This window comes from Xenopus tropicalis, chromosome 5 (assembly GCF_000004195.4).
Source record: "Xenopus tropicalis strain Nigerian chromosome 5, UCB_Xtro_10.0, whole genome shotgun sequence".
Classification (NCBI taxonomy): Eukaryota; Metazoa; Chordata; class Amphibia; order Anura; family Pipidae; genus Xenopus; species Xenopus tropicalis.
In genome coordinates this window covers 114,775,634-114,791,812 of record NC_030681.2, presented here as the reverse complement: position 1 = coordinate 114,791,812, position 16,179 = coordinate 114,775,634, and the positions used below count along the sequence as shown (strand labels likewise).

General features: G+C 36.9%; 1 protein-coding gene and 2 non-coding genes across 3 annotated transcripts in view; all 3 read left to right on the top strand.

Moving 5' to 3' along the window:
* smc4 (structural maintenance of chromosomes 4) overlaps window positions 1-16,179 on the top strand; it is a 28,610-nt gene that overhangs the window by 1,594 nt on the left and 10,837 nt on the right. The window contains exons 2-10 of the mRNA XM_002933237.5: window positions 742-856; window positions 1,585-1,763; window positions 2,047-2,238; window positions 2,822-2,998; window positions 12,434-12,598; window positions 14,435-14,562; window positions 14,647-14,787; window positions 15,711-15,861; window positions 15,994-16,158. Of these exons, the coding sequence (XP_002933283.1) occupies window positions 748-856; window positions 1,585-1,763; window positions 2,047-2,238; window positions 2,822-2,998; window positions 12,434-12,598; window positions 14,435-14,562; window positions 14,647-14,787; window positions 15,711-15,861; window positions 15,994-16,158 (1,407 nt within the window). The 5' untranslated portion in view covers window positions 742-747. The remainder of the gene's footprint in view (window positions 1-741; window positions 857-1,584; window positions 1,764-2,046; window positions 2,239-2,821; window positions 2,999-12,433; window positions 12,599-14,434; window positions 14,563-14,646; window positions 14,788-15,710; window positions 15,862-15,993; window positions 16,159-16,179) is intronic.
* mir15b (microRNA mir-15b) lies at window positions 3,122-3,209 on the top strand. The gene has a single exon (NR_049544.1). It is a non-coding gene; the product is annotated as a microRNA mir-15b (primary transcript).
* Window positions 3,283-3,366, top strand: mir16b (microRNA mir-16b). Its single transcript, NR_049654.1, has one exon. It is a non-coding gene; the product is annotated as a microRNA mir-16b (primary transcript).

Sequence of the window (16,179 nt, the reverse complement as noted above, 5' to 3'; positions counted from 1 at the left end):
GGATGTGTGACTTTCGCATGAGCAGTGTGGCAGCTCCCACACGTACTAGTTCTATTGATACAAGAGAGGAGTGCAGTTAGCGCTGCCTTGTGCTCGGCTGAGCACTTACCAACAGAGACCATTTGTGATGCTCAGACCTTTCCTGTCACACGGACTCGGAATATCAGTGGGTCTGTCCCTCCCGTGGGTCTCTCACTAATCGCCCCCATATGAATAGTTTCGCTAAGTAGTTTGTGTTACATACACAATAGGCCATTATAGCGCTGTAACACACGGCTCTATCTGGGATAGGTTAGTAATCCCTAATAAGCAAAATGTCATATTTTTTTTTATTTTTCGTGTAAATTGCCCTTTTTTTGCATACAGGGTGAAGTGCACAGTACTAATAGTACACTAGGCTGTATTGGGTATTTTATTTGCTGGCAGAATAAAGTAAACAGCGCTAAATACACTTGGCTGTGTTAAAACCATTCATTTTAATCTGTATACAAATACCCTGACTTCTGTATCTGCATTCAAATAACATGACTTCTTATTACACCGGACTGTGCAGATCGTGTTCTTTACATACAGAGTAAAGCGAATAGTTTCAATAGGATATGGTATTTACATACAAAGCAAAGTGAGTAGCGCTAATAGTATATGGTACAGGCCCGGTTCAAGCGCTAACTCTGCTTTGTTGCCAGTGAAACAGCGTGTGCCCTAAGCGCTTTCTCATGGGTTTCTTTATTCCATTCCCAGGGCACCATGCCACCTAGAAAGACGAAGACGGCGGTGGCCAGAGAGGCCACAGAGAGCCCCATGGATGAGAGCGTCAGTGTGGCACAGGCAGGGCAAGCCGAGGCACCTACACAAGGTAAGCAAGTTGTGCCATTGTTGTACGGGGGATGGCTGATGGGACCGTGTCGCAGCAGGTTGTCCGAGTTCCTGGCCGACTGTTACATTGCATTCATTAGAGCGTCTGTGCAGCGGGCTCACAAGGGTCAATGTCACGTCGAATGGGAAATGTGGGGGATTTTTGTTGCGTTTTGCTCTGACGGGTGCAACCTTTAGGGGAAACTGCCAGCTATCTGTGTCCATTGCGTCAGGCTGGAAGGCACGGCGTTTCCCAATAGAGACCCAAGCGGACAGCCAGTGGCCTTTAGAAGGGGTGGGGGACCGCAGCCAATCGCTGAGGTACTTTTAACTCTTTATCTGTCGGGATGGCAGTAGCGGCTGTCTGGCGATATGAGCCGAGGAGGGACGTAGTTTGCTTATTAAACTCTTTGTCTTGCTGTTAGAAATAAACTTCCTCCATAGCACTTGCACACACACAGGGCTGAGAGCCCAGCTGAGAAAAGTCTAATTTCTTGTGACATTGTGGTACAACTCATGGTTCATTTTATCTAATGTGTGCGAAGTAGCGCTGTTTACACTCCCAAAATATATTGTAATAAATGTGGGTGGAGCAGTGAGTGGAAAGGAGGGAGTCATAAAGCATCTTAAGGCTCTAGAAGAGAATATCACCTAGTAATTTAATGTATCTGTAGGGCATTCATTGACTGGAAGCCTGATATTCTTATCATGCTCTTTTCATGTTTGTAGAATCTCATAATGAGGTGGTTGATAATCGAAGTTTAGAAGAGATTTTGAGTAGCATCCCTCCTCCCCCACCTCCTGCAATGACCAATGAAGCTGGAGCTCCTCGTCTCATGATAACACATATTGTAAACCAGAACTTCAAATCCTATGCAGGGGAACGCATTTTGGGGCCTTTTCATAAGGTAGTGTTTGACATCATCTGCATGTTTTTCTATCTACATTGCTTCTAGTGTTATTGGATGAAGTAATGCTTTTATTTCCGCTGCCCTTTCTGCAATTATTTGGTCTGAATACTTGTTTCACTGCACTAAAGGTTCTCCTCGACAATGTCTGAATTTGTATTTGTGTTAAACTGATAGGATTACAGTTGTGAGAAGGTTTCTTTTAATTACACTGTATGCAAATATTTAAAATGTTTGCTTCCACTTCACTCTAACAAAAATAATGTGTTTTATGTTTATTCAGCGTTTTTCATGCATAATTGGGCCCAATGGCAGTGGAAAATCGAATGTGATTGATTCAATGCTCTTTGTTTTTGGATATCGAGCACAGAAGATAAGATCCAAAAAGCTCTCTGTGCTGATCCACAATTCAGATGAGCACAAAGATGTTCAAAGTTGTACAGTGGAAGTTCATTTTCAGAAGATCACAGACAAGGTAAAGATGGCAGTCTCTGACTTGAGTCTGAAACCTTTTTTCATTCTTTAGGGTTTTTGTTAGTAAAAAGGAGTCCCCTGCTATCATTTTTATTTTTTTAGTCATTAAAACCGAATTTTGAAGCCCAGACTCCTAAACAAATATCACCCTGCTTTTAAATGCTTCATAAGTCTTTTGTTTAATATTAGCTCTGCTTTTAATAATGTACCACTCATTGAATTCATATTTATTTTTTTAAGACTCTTACTTTTTGGAGCCACCTTCACTCCCCCTCCCCTTTTTGTTTCCTGGTTGCATGCTGCTTTTCTTTTCATTGTCTACTGTTTTAATATGCCTCAGAAATATTAAGTGACATTTGTTTCATTTGATAGGGTTACCTGTTTATGCCCTGTTATGTTGTAAATATTTATCGTTTTATTTTGTTAAGATAATGCCAATAATGTGTTATGGTTACATTGCCTGTCTTCATGTATGTGGAAGTGTATATATTTCTGTGAGTTTTATTTTATTTTTTTTTAACAGTGAAATATGTAAAATGCTTTATTTTACTAATTTTATTTTATTTTTTTGTTCTCTGTAACAGGAAGGGGATGATTTTGAAGTCATTCCAAATAGCAATTTCTATGTATCCAGAACTGCTTATAAAGATAATTCTTCCGTCTACCACATTAGTGGAAAAAAGGCAACCTTTAAGGATGTTGGGCTTCTGCTCCGAAGTCATGGGATTGACTTGGATCATAATAGGTTCTTAATCTTGCAGGTAAGATGCTCCCAATAAGCTACACTTGTTTAAGTGACATGCCATAATGTTTAGCTGTTGTATTTTGAATTTCTGTTTAAAATCACTGCTGTTTTAGCTGCATTTGAAGGAACTGTTCCTGAATGTCCTAAAGAAGTGTAGCAGCACATCATGATTTGCATGCTGTATTATAGATTCTAATCATTTTTTGCTGCTTCATGATATTGGGAAAAATCTTTTGCCTTGTGCAGTTTTCTTTTACACTTTTTTTTTAGTTTTTTTTTTTTTTTCCCCTCCGTTAATATAATTGCTCCGCATTAGCAGCACGTAAATATTGGGTGATATGATATGGAGCCCCAGTATTATTGTACTGCTTAAGTGTGGCAAGGATCCTGCACCAGTATTTTAAGATTTGTTTTGATTGATTTTATTTAGTTTGTCAAAATCATTTGCTTAGAATTGCCAAAAACAAATTTACACTTTTTCCCCTACCTCAAATGTTGAGTCATAAGGATATACATTTCCAATTTTAGCTAAGTAAATTAAGAGGGAGGAGCATTCTGTTAAGCTATCAATGCCTATTATCTTTTTGCAAAAGAAAAGTACTACTTGTCTGCACAGATGAAGTGGATGATTTTAAATGTTTGTTAATTTACTCAAGGTACTGTCTGGTGTTTGTTGCTTAAACAATTTTTAGGTAACTGGTTTGCCAGAATTTATAACCTCCTTTTAAATTCACTTTAAGGACAAGGGTACATGATTATGTTTTGGGCCCTTTTGACAGGGACTTGACACATTTATTAGTTAAGCAATGGATACAGTTTTACCTTTTGTAAAGTGTTTTTTTTTTTTTATTTTTTTTTTTTATAACCGCAAACCTGGCTTACATATAAACAAGTTTCAACTTCACAATTTTTATGGATCAATTTATGTGTGTGTGTGTGTGTGTGTGTGTGTGTGTGTGTGTATGTATATATATATATATTTACTTATATCAAATGTTTTTTTTTTCTGTGTTTTGTTCTGGCCTCTGTAAATGTGGGTGCAAACAACATAAGTTTCACTTATAAATGGTTTGAGGGACCTTCTAATTGGGTTCATTCTTGGTTTGCCTAACAGCAAAATTAGAAATGTAATGCAAACATTCCCTGAAATGTGAATAATGTGAATAAATTAGCTTTTTTGCATTCTGTCAGTCTAAGACTGCTATGATGTCATTGGGGGTTAGTTTAAAATTAACTTGTTAATGTAAATCTTAAATATTCAATTAAAAGCATACATATTTTTAATGTTTACACTGGAATCTAAATGGATTTTTATTACTACAACATTAAAAAAAAATTTTTACACTGGAGAGAATTATTCAGAAGTTACTCAAGCCACTTATGTCAGTTACAGTTAGCAAATGACATAATTTAAAAGTTGACAACCATTCTGAAATTATCAAGAGACAAGTTTTTTGAGGATAGTAAGAGATGCTTATATTCCTAATGTGGCACATAAGAAATATGACAGCCCCTTTGCCTTTCCACTGCCGAAACCACTTTCTTTGCCTTCCTTTGTTCCTAGACAGAAGGCTGTTCTCTACATTAGAAGGGGACAAACCTTTCATCTTGAAATTAAGGGGTGAGAGTCAGGGAATGTTTGTTCATGATTGTATTTTGTGTGCATTTGTTTGATATTGCATTTTTGTGCGTTCAAGTATGTTCAGACTGCATTTACCTTAACAGCTGATTATTATAGAAATAATTTGTTTGTGTAGGGTGTTGAGGAACTGCCCATTCAGCACCTCACTCCTAGTTTTCAAAATGTTACTGTTAACATAGTCTTATTTGCTTTTGAATTAAAATTCTTAATTGAGATTGTAAATAATAATATATTGTGAATGTCTGGCCTAGTAATACTTTTTAATAAGTCAGTATAAATTGTGTGTTACTGGTTTGTGTTAATTTATATGGAAAAATAGTCCTGGAGTAATTATCTATTGCTAGATATGGAAACAAGTATGTGGTAACATAGTATAAAATAAAATAGGATTATGTTGGCAGTATGAACTAATATCATTTACAACAATGTGGATTCTGGGTGTTTTGGCAATCTTGTAGACTTGTTTACAAGAATTAGTATTTGGATATATGTATTTCCTAGTAAATATTGTGTTATGATTAGCCATGCATTTGGAGGCTGTAGTGGGTTTTTTTCCCCCCTCTCCTGCATCCAAGCCCCCAAACATTTTCTTTCAATCTGCGATGGCTTTCTTAACGCTTACATTAAAAACATTCAGAAAACTAAAATCTTAACCCCCTTTAATGCAAATAAGTTGGTACTCTTCACTTGCATCAGTCCCTTATGAACTATGACCCAGATATGGTGAGGCCCTTGGGAGTTGCATGCTTTGCCCAAAGATGCCAATAGGATGTTTGATTTTTTGTATGACCTTGTTCTGCTGTAACTGCCAGCAAAAGCGATATTTGCTAATTTCCCTGCTATAAAAGAAAAGTTAGGCAGCACAGAAGAGGTTAAAAAGCTTTTTTTAAGCTGCAATATTCAAATATTCCAACTTCTTTCTCCTTGGCTCTGAAAAACTAATAGGAAGTTTTTAGTCCCACTTTCCTCTATGCCACCTGTACTTACTGGCATGTTCAATTTGTGTAAAGACAAAAAATGACAATTTTACACTAATAACCAGTTGAATATGTGCTAAGCTGTTTTACCGTATATTAGACTGTAGTGAGTGATAAGAAATGGTTAACTTGTTAAAGTGTTTATAACTAACTTTTTTAAAACCATTAGCAGACCAGACATACGTACATTAGTTTAGTTTAAATATGTAATCCAGCAGACTGCTGCTAGTCTCTCTTGAAAGGGTATATGTGATGATAAATATGTGTAAATTACTATTTTAATTAAAAAAAAAGTTCAGCACCTGTTATAGAAATAGGTTCCTGGAAATATTCAACACAGGGAGGCAAAGCACAACATTATCTGAAGCCTTAAAGATATCTAACCTGTGTTAAAGCCAGACAGTCTGTACAAGTGTGCTCTAATTTGTGTATCATCGTTTTATATAGCTCTAGCAAAGTTACACAGTGCTTTACACAGAGGAGACTTACAATCATTTTAAAAAGGTTACAGAATTAAAATAGGTTTAGAGGGCCCTACTCACAAGAGCTTACAATCTGAGCTTTCTATTAAACAGTTAACTTAACCCTTTAAGTGCCAGCAAGGCTGTAGGAGATAAGGCTGTTACCCATGGCAGTCAGGGGTAATTCATGTTTAAAATATTTTTACTATGGTATAGACTGTAATATGACAATTGCATTTTTTTGTGGTTTTGAAATTATTCAGCTTTTTGTTCAGCAGCTCTCCATTTTGGAATTCTAGTAGCTATATGATCGCTAGGGTCCATTTTATCCTAGCAACCAGGAAGTGGTTTGATTGAGGTAATAGAATAAATATTAGGACAGGTCTAAACAGAAAGAAAAATAATAAAAGTAACGATTGTATCTATGAAGACAAATATTTTTTGCACTTCAATGGTGAGTGACCCCCATTTGAAAGTGGTCAAGGGGCAGATAGTGGCAAATAATTAAAAAAAAAAAAAAAAAACATAACACACACTAAATGAAGACCAATTTGAATGTTGCTAACATTAGGCTTTTTATAACATAATACAATTTACTCTACTCTAAGGTGGACATACCATTTGAGGTCATTTGTCAAGGCTGCTGTCAGCCTGCTGGTTTTAGAACTGCTTAATCGTGCCAGCAGTGGGTGTCTGTTAGTTTTTTTTTTTTTTGTTTGTTTTTTTTTTTTTTTGCACCTTCATGGTTAGAATAATGAAGCATTATTTGCCATTACCTAGGGACTTGTTTTACTTGAGTGTGTCTCTTCTACAGCCAAAGTGTTATGGCTGAGCCAGCTAATTATTGGCCTGCTCACTAAGGATAAGGAAGTTGGGTAGGGGAAATCCGGTATAGGTGCCTATATATACACATTTGTTCAACATGAATGCAATAAGCAGGACTTGGGATAAAAATGTGTTCCATATTTTTTTTCCCCTTTAAAAAGTAGTTTTAAAAATAGTATTTTTTAAAATAGTTTTGTTCCTCTCTTCCTGCATGTAATGAGAATAGTTTTTCAACAAAGATGAGCTCAGTAAAACAGACCCCTCCCAGATGCATTTTGTTAGGCTTTCGGATAAAGATGAGTTCATTACAGAACAGACTTTTTGGCTGCTGATGGTGTGTTGTGTAACTACCTTTTCCTCTTCTAACAAAAATAGATTTGACCTTTTTTTGTGCCCATTTTGTCCTTTTATATGCCCTATATTTTTTTATTTTTTTTTTTAAACTTGTGTTAGACTAGGGTATATTCTGCCCTTTGAAGTCAGTTCTGCTAAAAGCAAGCTTTAGCAAGTTTGAACCAATTTATACAGCATGCCTTTTAGAAATGGTTTGTTTTGACAATGATGGCATAGAAAATGGCATTCTGCTACAACCGCCCTGTGTTTAGTAAGTAAAGACAAGCACCTGCCTATCAGTTCTTGCACAGCTGATTTTGACCCAAAAATGTGCAATTTTATAGCAGATTGATTTCTCCGCCAGCAGGGAAAATACAGCACATTGGCCTATGATTTTGTGGCATGTGGATTCCTTTTAACTTAAAATAAAATGTGCGGCTATTGGATCTATTATTCAGAATGTTTGGGTTTTTTTAGATAATGTATCTTTTCATAATTTTCCATACCTCATTTGCTAAAAATAATTTAAGCAATGAAACCTAATTGGTTTAGATTATTTAGAATAAAAGGAAATCATTTAGAAAAATAGGAATTTGTTTAAAATGGAGTCTAAGGAAGATGGCCTTCCAACGGATCCCATACCTGTGCAGTGCCGTGTTAATTCATATAACGATTAATCACTTGTGTTATATAGCATAATTTGTTTAACCGCACATTCTACAGAAATGTTGTCCTATTGCCTAAATTAAAATATGGTTTTTCCTTTTCTGTAACCTTTTAAATGTCACCCCCTCTCTCGTGCTCTCTTTTTCAGTATACATTAAATATTTTCAATTCTTTTAAAGTTATTTGCAAATGTAATTGCAATGGAAAGCGGCATTTGCTCATCTATTTCTGTTCTCTGGGTCTAACGCTTAAATACTATATAGTAATACTATATATATTATAATATATACTAATATAAAACTATACCTTGATGTACACATTTTTGTTCTGTTACTATTTTTTCTTCAAAACTATGTCATAGTGCTACCAAGGGGAATAATTTTCTTAGAGCTCCTGAGGCGACAATATGAAGGCCCTGTAAAAAAAAAAGTTGCACAAAACTAAATTTGCCCTTTGGGCTGTGGCAGAGAGTATTCACTGCTACTCATGCGGCTGTAGTTGGGCAGCAGTAGCTTTGTTGACCAGGACCCATGTGTGCTGGTTTGGTTAGCTTGTATGCATGCAGATGGAAATTGTGTGAGTGACATTTCAGTCCTGACAGGGGTTTTGAACTGATGAGCTCTTGCATTTATTGCTTTAAACTAATGACTACACAGAATCCAAGATTTGGTTCAGTATTCTGCAAAATCCGAGCACTTTTGTACATAATTTTGATCTGGCTAATTATGAAGAACTAAATCATGTGACTTTAAAACTCTGATAATCTGATTATTCAATTTTATTTTTGTCAAATGAGCATATGCTGTTAGAGATCAGATTTGGCTGTCTTTTGTGGAGGATTTGACTGAATCAAAAAATAACTGGCGGGTGTTGAATAATTTGAGTAGTAAATAATTACATGCTTATTCTGTCCTATTATTGCTCTATGTAAATAATTTAAAGGGGGCAGCATACATGCATTTCTATATGAGCTCAAAGATTGTGTTGAAAATACTTTTTTTTTTTTTTTTTGGATATTCTTTAAATTAACAAGTTGTTTTTTTTATTGCACTAAAGAAAATGCACTTTTCACTTAATAACTTCCTGTTAGAAATTATCCACTTCTATGTTCTCCCAAGCAGAGGAGAAGCACAGAAAAAAAATTTACCAGTCCATAGATAAGCCCTCTCTATAATGAGATAAAAGGCTATAGGTTGGTGGGAGAGAGGCTTGTGTCTTCCTTTTAACACTGGTTATAGGAAATGGGACAGAAAAAACATTGTTGGTGCTTTAGTATGGCAAATAATGCATTCAAATGTGTTCTCTATGTATGTGTGTGTGTGTGTGTGTGTGTATATAATATAAATATATATAATTTACAAATTTAAAGGAAAACTATACCCCCCAAACAATGTAGGTCTCTATAAAAATATATTGCATAAATCAGCTCATATGTAAAACCCTGCTTCATCTAAATAAACCATTTTCATAAAAATACACTTTTTAATATTATGTGCTATTGGGTAATCCTAAATAGAAAATTGCCATTTTAAGAATTAACGGATCATAGGATTCACAGTGCACACAAACAAGCCAAGGCACACATACATGCTAGGCCCCATCAGCCAATTAATTGACAGAGTTCTGTCTCTTGCTCCCACACTACTTCCTGTTACAGTTAGAGCTGCATTATTTCTGGTCATGTGATCTGAGAGCACACAGCCCATCACTAAATGGTGGATCAAGGGAAGGGATGTAAAGGGGCAATATTTATATATAAAATTTAATAGGTCACTTAACGTAATATAAACTATCTGATTCTGCGGGTATAGTTTTCTGGGGGTTCTATGTTTTGATAAAATATAAACAATCTGTACATTTTTCTAATATGTGACTTAATCAAGAATGTCATTAAATTGGTTTATATGTACCCAGCACCTGGCAGGAGGGGGAAGGCAGGTTCTAACTGTACCAGAAAAGTTTTGGGCGGACAAATTTAAATTTGCTGATGTAACTTTAAAGGGGCGGTTCGCCTTTAAATGAACAGTAACACCAAAAAATGAAAGTGTATAAAAGTAACTAAAATATAATGTGCTGCTGCCCTGCACTGGTAAAAGTTGTGTGTTTACTTCAGAAAGTCTACTATAATTTATATAAATAAGCTGCTATGTAGCCATGGGGGCAGCCATTCAAAGGAGAAAAGGCACAGGCATATAGCAGATAACAGATAAAACACTATTGTATTCTACAGAACTTATCTGTTATCTGCTATGTAACCTCTGCCTTTTTTCCAGCTTGAATGGCTGCCCCCATGGCTAACAGCAGCTTATTATATAAATTATAGTAGTGTTACTGTAGCAAACACACCAGTTTTACCAGTGCAGGGCAACAGTGCATTATATTTTTATTACTTTAAAGCTTTTCATTTTTTTCCCCCCCTTGAGTGTAAATTAAATCTGTGATTATAATACGCTATTAGGCATAATGCATATCAGGTGCTATGCATTGGTCTCATGATGTGCCAAGTGTGTACTGCCACTTAAAAGCATTTAACTGGGAATCTTTAGATAGAAAAAATATATGCTAAAAAAAAATATGCTGGTGGAAAATACAGTCCATGTAAAAAGTTTTTATCCCCTATGTCAGTGCTGTCCAACTGGCGACCCCCCTCTGTGTGGCCGCCCACCTGTCTGGCTGCTTTGATGGCTTACCTTTGTGTAAACTTTAAATGGAATCAGTACTGAGATTAACTGCCCCCCTGCATGGTTCTCACCTCAGATTCAGCCTGTAATCCCTCTGGATTGTTTAAACATGTAATCCCCTGTGTTGTTCACACCTTTTAGTTTCTGCATTGTTCAACCCCTGCAGTGTTCACACCTCAGGCTGTAATCACCCACATTGTTCAACTGTTCACACCTCAGACATTGTATGTAGTGCCTGGACTATGCTGCCTGTGTATATGGCACACACAGACAGCATAGGGGAGGCAAAGTATGGCACATAGGCAGTATAGGGCAGGGAAAGTATGGAACACACAGGCAGCATATGGCAGGCAGAGTATGGCACACACAGGCAGCATATTGGAGGCAAAGTATGGCACATAGGCAGTATAGGGCAGGGAAGGTATGGAACACACAGTCAGCATAGGGCAGGTAGAGTATGGCACACATAGGCAGCATAAGGGAGGCAGAGTGCTGCCTGTGTGTGCCATACTCTGCTTGCCTTATGCTGCCTGTGTGTGCCATACTCTACCTGCCCTATGCTGACCGTGAGAGGTGAACCCGGCAGGGGTTTGTTCTGGGAGTTTGTTAGCAGTTGGAAATAGCAATTATATGGTCCGTAAGGTGTGTAGTTATGTTGCTGGGGGTTGCTGTGCTATCCACAGGGGAGGAGGAGGCATATGGATTTAAGGGTGTGTCTTAATATGACATCATATAATTCTTTCATATATGAATAACTGTTGATATCCCCGCAGTGAGGACCAAGCATTTTGGGTTTTTGCTGCACTACCACCATTGTGATAAATTGGGTGTGGTTTGAAGTGGGTGTGGTAAAAAAGGGGAGTGGCCAAAACTGTCTTCCATTAGCGGCCCTCCACCATGTATGCTAGAGAAATTCCGGCCCTCTGCACCGCAGAAGTTGGACAGCACTGCCCTATGTGATTAAACAATATATTGTGGAGCTTTAAACTGATTAAAACTCTGGATCTGTCGTTTTCTGGTTACCTGTGATGAGCTTGGAAACCTGTGTTGTGATCATTTTTGTTTTACTTTCTCCAGTTAGTACTAACATTAACTTACGATGGCTCATACCTGTAGGTGAGAGAGAAATCTATGCCATGCACAGTTTTAAACTCCAGCAGATACACAGCGTTAGACTGGTTTACTAGAAAAGTCTCTGTGATAATGAACTTTATGTATTCACAATGTTTTTAAATATTAAAAGTAGAGCTGGGCGGTATGACCCAAAATTTATATCACGGTATTTTTCAAAATTATATCTGTGTCACGGTATTTGACAGTATTTTTTTTTTTTCCATGCATGATTAGGTGTTAACCCCATTTCCTAATAAATTAGAGAATAATTACTGCAGTATTGAAAATCAGAGTCAGGCAAGCGAAGGATCGGCAACAGAAAGTCGTAAGGTAAATCAGGCAGGCTTAGTTTCCCAGGCAAGGCCGCAGACAACATAGCGCAGGAGGAGGCGTTTGATAGCTTTAAATACCCCCCACGCATGCGCAGAACCAGCGCCGTCAGCACGTCATGGACGTGCACGCTTTGACATGTACATGCGCTCTGACGCGCGTGCACAATGTCCCGCGGACAACGGGACGCGCACGAGACCGGGCCACACGTGTGAGTACCCTGACACCCCGGTATTGCTGTATCTGAAAAATGAATATAGTTTAAAAAAAAACAAAACACCGGTATTCGGTATTAAACGGTATATCGCCTAGCCCTAATTAAAAGGTGAGTGTACTACCACATATTTGGAAGGATCATAGTCTCTTCCCTTATCCAAAAAGCTGCTATTCCAGTGTTAGTTGTTCACTGGTGGTTTTCTACAGGGTGAAGTTGAACAGATAGCAATGATGAAACCAAAAGGTCAAACCGAACATGATGAAGGAATGCTGGAATATTTAGAAGATATCATTGGGTCGCAGAGGCTGAAGGAGCCGATTCAAATACTGTGCCGCAGAGTGGAGTTACTAAATGAACAAAGAGGTGAAAAGGTAAATCTGCTGCTTAATTGTATGTTTGTTTAGGCAGAAAGCATTGAAAATCTTTTCAAATATATTAAACTAGGTCCTACTTATATAAATGTAGGGTAGGGTAGGGTAGGGTGAGGGTTGTCAGCATTTAAACATGTTGTCCAAATCCAATATGTGCTGAAATACTTTTAATTTGTATATAAGTTAAGTTGACATAGTGATTTAGGCTGATGGCCCCATTGGGATATTAGTAGCCGTTAAATCTCAAAGTAACGCGTATGCCTTCCCACGAGTGATTTACTTTATTGCCTGCAGAAAGGTATTTCAGGGAGGTTAGTCGCCCACGGCAACTAATCTCCCCGTGGCCATTGCTATTAGATGACTTTGAGGGAGTTTTAGTCTTTTTTTTTTTTAACTAACCCCAAAATATAAATACTTTTTTTTTTTTTTTTTTATACACTGGTACCTCAGCCCTTGAATAAACACACAAGTTTTATCTGTGTATGGCTTATGTCCCATGGAGAGATTTAGTCGTCTGCAATAGATCCGCCAGTGGAAAGGCTTACGCATTCCCTCTGGTTTTCCGAAGTCACGCAAAGTTTGCGAAGAGATGCGTAGGCCTTTTCACTAGTGGAAAGGCGTTTCTGAGAGATTAGCTGCCCACATTAGCAGAGATCTATCTTGGCGACTAAATCTTTCTGTAGGACAAATAGAAAAGTGCCTAAATGCTGCCTGGGCTTTTTTTTTTCCTTTTGGTTTTGGAGGTAGGGGCATTTACAAACCTGAGACAAAGCTTTGGAAAGGATTCTTTTAGTAGTAGAAACTGTTTGTTTTTAAAACTCTATGCAACTTCTTGTCAGCAGGACTGTTGAAGCAACCAAGCAATGCTCTTCCTATGGCCTTGGGTTAATGAATCTTTACTACTGCTTTTTAATGTATTTTTGGAATTCTATTTAGTATAGCGTGCTAAAAAAAAATCTAAAAAATCTTTTCTCCAACTAAAAATTGAGCATGCACTGCAATTGAATTTAGCATGCACTGCAGAGACAGCTTAAAGCAATCTTTAATTACTTGCCAGAGGAGGAACAGATCTGACTGGCTCTTCTGCAGAGTCCTTTCTTATAGAGGATACCTGTCAATACTGATAGTTGTTATGAATTGGACATATAAGTTAGGATCCATATTAAAATCCGAACCTGAAACTTCCCATTTCACTTTCCAGCTGTCACTGCTTTTGCAAGCAGACCATAGTAGAAACGATTGGGTAGATAAGGGGATTGTATGTACTGGGTTTCATAAAGCAGAAAAAGGCCATTAGAAAATCCACTGATTTGGAACCCTACTAGCCCTATTAAGGCAAAGACAGACAAGGCGATTAGTCGCTGCAATTTTGAAAAGCTACATCTATTCCCAAACATGCAAGTTGCCACATGTAAATTTACCCACACGGGTATAAGTCACTGCTACTTTAGCAGTTACAATTAGTTGCTGCGACTAGATTTTTAAAATCATAGCGACTAATCGCCCCATCTGTCTTTGCCCTCGTGTGCAGTGATAGGAATGCAATCCGCTTGTCACTGCACCTGGGGTGGATTTCAGCCCAGAAATGCTTAATTGTGCTTTTTCTGGCAAAAATTATCCTTATGTACACCGTGAAAGCCAAACTGCATTACTGTCACTGCACACATAGGTGTGTTCTCTAAATGCATTTTTATGCCAGTGGAGTAAAATGTGTGTTTGCCAGATGTTTCATGCAATCTATGAATTAAAAGTGTTATGCGGTAATCATTTTCTTCTTTTTCTAATAGGAAACAAGATATTTGTTCCATGGTGTTTTTTTTTTTTTTCATTTAACAGCTAAACAGAGTTAAAATGGTAGAAAAAGAAAAGGATGCATTAGAAGGAGAGAAAAATAAAGCAATAGAATTCCTTACTGTGGAGAATGAAACTTTCAAAAAGAAAAATCAGCTGTGTCAGTACTACATGTAAGTACAAACACACAATATACTGGTTTGGTGTTGTGTAAAAAAATAGGGAAATGATTCAGACGTTGCCCTTTCTGTTATCAGACATGACCTGCAGAAGCGATCACGTGATATGGAAGCCCAAAAAGAGAAGATACAGGAAGATACAAAAGAAATTAGTGAAAAAAGCAATACGCTCTTGGAAACAATGAAGGAAAAGAACAAAGGACTTAAAGATGTAGAGAAGTAATTTTCTTAAAATTGTTTATTTGTAACAGATATTTGTATATCTCTAAACACTGTTTAGAACTTTTAGATATATCTTGGCCATTTAAAATATTCACTAGAAAATCTAAAGCTGATTATATAGTTTTGGGGTTCTTTTAGGGTTACAAAGTTGAATACTTTTTTTTTAAAGAGAAATCTTATTTTAAGGGCCACTATACATTAATTTTTTCCTGTAGATTTGTTCACGTGTGTTAGAATAGATTTATATTATGCAGGCTACTTATCAAAACTTAGGAAGTGGTCCCTTCTTTGCATATTGCCATTTGTAGCCCTGTATGCCTCAAAAGATTACGTGCCATGTCTATGGGTGGCTAACCAGTTCTTCCTTGGGTGTCTTGTAATGTTCCTTTTGCAGTGAAATAATGACAGGCTTAGCTTGCAGTTTTAGCATTGCCTCACTGGCACCGAATGGACACAAGCTGTTCATAATCTGCCACAGGGCTCCTGTTGACTTTGTAAATTTTATTATAAGAAACCAGAAGGGAGTGTTGCCTAGCAGTCTAGGGGATGTGATGTGATCCCTTTGGAGCATGGTCAGTGCATCAAGGTTATAAATTGCACCTTTTATAGCAAATTCAACTCCCTATGGCATCTCATTAAATGAGAAAACACCATAAATCTATAACAATACAGTACTGCTATTCAATTGAATATAAAATAGAGCTTTAATATTAATATTTGAGTTTCTACTTTAATTCTTTTTTGTTTTTATGGTATTGGGATTTTTTTCTCTGCATTTATTGGTTCATTTTGTCAACCATGTTTATAAATGCATAGGTACCAGTTGCTAAACTTTTATTTTATTACTCAATTGATGCTTTGGCTAGATGATTCTATTTTATGTTTAATTTAATATGATGTACTTTGTCTTCCTTGTCTAGGCAACTTAACAAAATAACAAAGTTCATTGAAGAAAACAGAGAGAAGTTTACTCAGTTGGACTTACAAGATGTTGACACTCGTGAGAAACTGAAACACTCAAAAAGCAAAGTTAAAAAACTGCAAAAACAGCTTCAAAAAGACAAAGAAAAGGTATACATGTGCCCATTTATTTTCTGTACATGCATCACTTTTTTTTCTGGAACTTATAAGTTGACCAAATTTGCAAATATTTTAACAGGTTTGTATTTTCATAACTTTAAATTATTTCTCTTGCATTCTTAGGTGGAAGAAATAAAGAATGTGCCTGCTAATAGCCAAAAGATTATTACTGAGGAAACAAATAAGAAGGATCTGCTGGAAAAGCAGAAGGAGAAAGAGGAAGAGAAGCTAAAAGATGTTATGGATAGTCTTAAGAAGGAAACGCAAGGTTTGCAAGAGGAAAAGGAGGTTTGTCATTTGAATTGTTTC